Source organism: Octopus bimaculoides, chromosome 3 (genome assembly GCF_046866305.1).
Source record: "Octopus bimaculoides isolate indiv1 chromosome 3, ASM4686630v1, whole genome shotgun sequence".
NCBI lineage: Eukaryota > Metazoa > Mollusca > Cephalopoda > Octopoda > Octopodidae > Octopus > Octopus bimaculoides.
In genome coordinates, this window is record NC_142930.1 from 98,091,837 (window position 1) to 98,093,696 (window position 1,860).

General features: G+C 35.3%; 1 protein-coding gene across 4 annotated transcripts in view; it reads right to left on the reverse strand.

Moving 5' to 3' along the window:
- The window catches only part of LOC106868055 (uncharacterized), a 617,273-nt gene extending 616,033 nt beyond the window's left edge, over positions 1-1,240 (reverse strand). For all 4 annotated transcript variants that reach the window (XM_052966216.2, XM_089349408.1, XM_052966215.2 and 1 more), the window contains exon 1: positions 1-1,240. This exon is cut by the window's left edge and continues 823 nt beyond it. In XM_052966216.2, coding sequence (XP_052822176.1) covers positions 1-1,206 — 1,206 coding nt within the window. In that variant the 5' untranslated portion in view covers positions 1,207-1,240.
- Positions 1,241-1,860: the final 620 nt, after the last annotated feature.

The following is a 1,860-nucleotide window of genomic DNA, read 5'->3' on the forward strand; positions in this document are numbered from 1 at the left end:
AAAAGTTACATTCACACCCGCGCTGTGTCGTCCGTGCTTATTTCTTTTTAATTCTTTCCTTCTACAGCTGTCCTTTTTATTTTGTGTTGCTTCTATTTCCTCTTCTTTTTTTTCTTCTGTTTTCTCTCTCTGGTCACCTTGATAATCGTAATTGTAGCTTCGTTCACTTTCTCTTTGAGTGTGTGATTTATAATAGGGAACTCCTTGAAAAATGTTATCTTGGCTATCTGGAGATTTAGTGCTGTTTTCACTACTTTTGCTCGGTGAATCTTCGGCTGTGCTGTCCGTGACAGCGCTATCAAGCCGATGGTGGCTGCGGAGATCGGACGCGTCTTCATGCGAACTGAAAGCGTCGTCTGCTGGTGAGGCCAAGCCGGCTGATGGCAGGAATGTAGGCAAGTGACTGGCATCAGCTTTTTCAGTGCGCACGCGCTCTAGCAATTTTCCGGTGCTGCAGGTTACCTGGGGATCTGCTACTGCAGCTGTCGTTGTATTTGAAATATTAATAGTGATGCCACTGATCGCAGCGGCTATAGCTGCCGCTGTCATTGTCACATTACCGAGTAAGTCAACGTCGCTTGCTTGAATAACATTTACACTCGCTAATGGACATACAACTTTTGAACTACTAGAGACGATTGCCTCGTGGCTATCAATCAGACTGCTCTCGGAAGGGGTCTTTGCCAGAGTTAAAGAACTAAGACTGGGGTGTGATAACCACATAAATGAACAGTTTTCAACGTTATCATACCGAATGTTATTTTCATTACTTAACAGATAGGCATTATTTTTATCTTGCATATTCTTTTTATTTGTATTGTTTTTATCTCTTTCAGCAGGCTCCTCACTCGTTTCAAATGAACTTTCCTCTTTTTCCGTCGGAACCTCAACAATAGTTGCCAATTTGGAGAATCCTGTGCTACTGTTATCAGTATTATTCTTAACACCTTTTGCTTCACTAGAAGAACCAATGGCCGTACTATCCTCGACTGTATCATTTTGGGAATTTTTAGGAAGCGACGGAGACAGATCATTTTTCTGAACGGTATCTATCACAACAAACCGGTTCTGGTAATAGATAACCTTCCTCAAAACGGTAGGGTTACTTTCCGTCTCAGTTTGATGATTAGAAACTTTAACATTCGGTCTTGTGATTTTAGTCTCAGTCGCTAATGATGCAGACTTTAACGGTTTTTTGTAGAACATATTAAATTTTGTTCTCAAGAATTTCTTCCAGAAATGTGATTAATAGATTTTTATTTTAATACTATATCCATTCAGTATATACATATAGCCGATTGCTCATAATTACTCATAAACTTTATTTTATTCCTCTATTTGTACAACATATTGCATTCAAACTAAATTTTACCTTCTGTAGATGGGAGATTTCGGAACTTTTCAATCTTTTTGCAATAAATGGGTCTCATAAATATTATTCCACAATTTTCAAATTTTCCCTCTTTTGGTTTTTGTTTTAATGTCTTTTATCAGTTTCTTCAGTAGCATTACTAATGTCTTATTAACATTACTTTTTCAACAACCTAGTGTTTTCCTCTGATCTTTCTTTCTTTCTTTAATAATAATAATAATAATAATAATAATAATAATAATAATAATAATAATAATAATAATAATAATAATAGTAATAATAAAACACTTGTTATATATATATATATTATAGATTTTTGGGTATTGTCTCGTTTCCCGTTTTGTTTTTGGACTGCAGATTACATGTTTCAGGAGGATCAAACAATTTGCTAAAAGATTGATTCTATAATTTGATTTTGAGACATGTAATATATATTATCAGCTAACATGATCGAAATTAGTTTACTTACTAAATTAAAATCGGAGAGA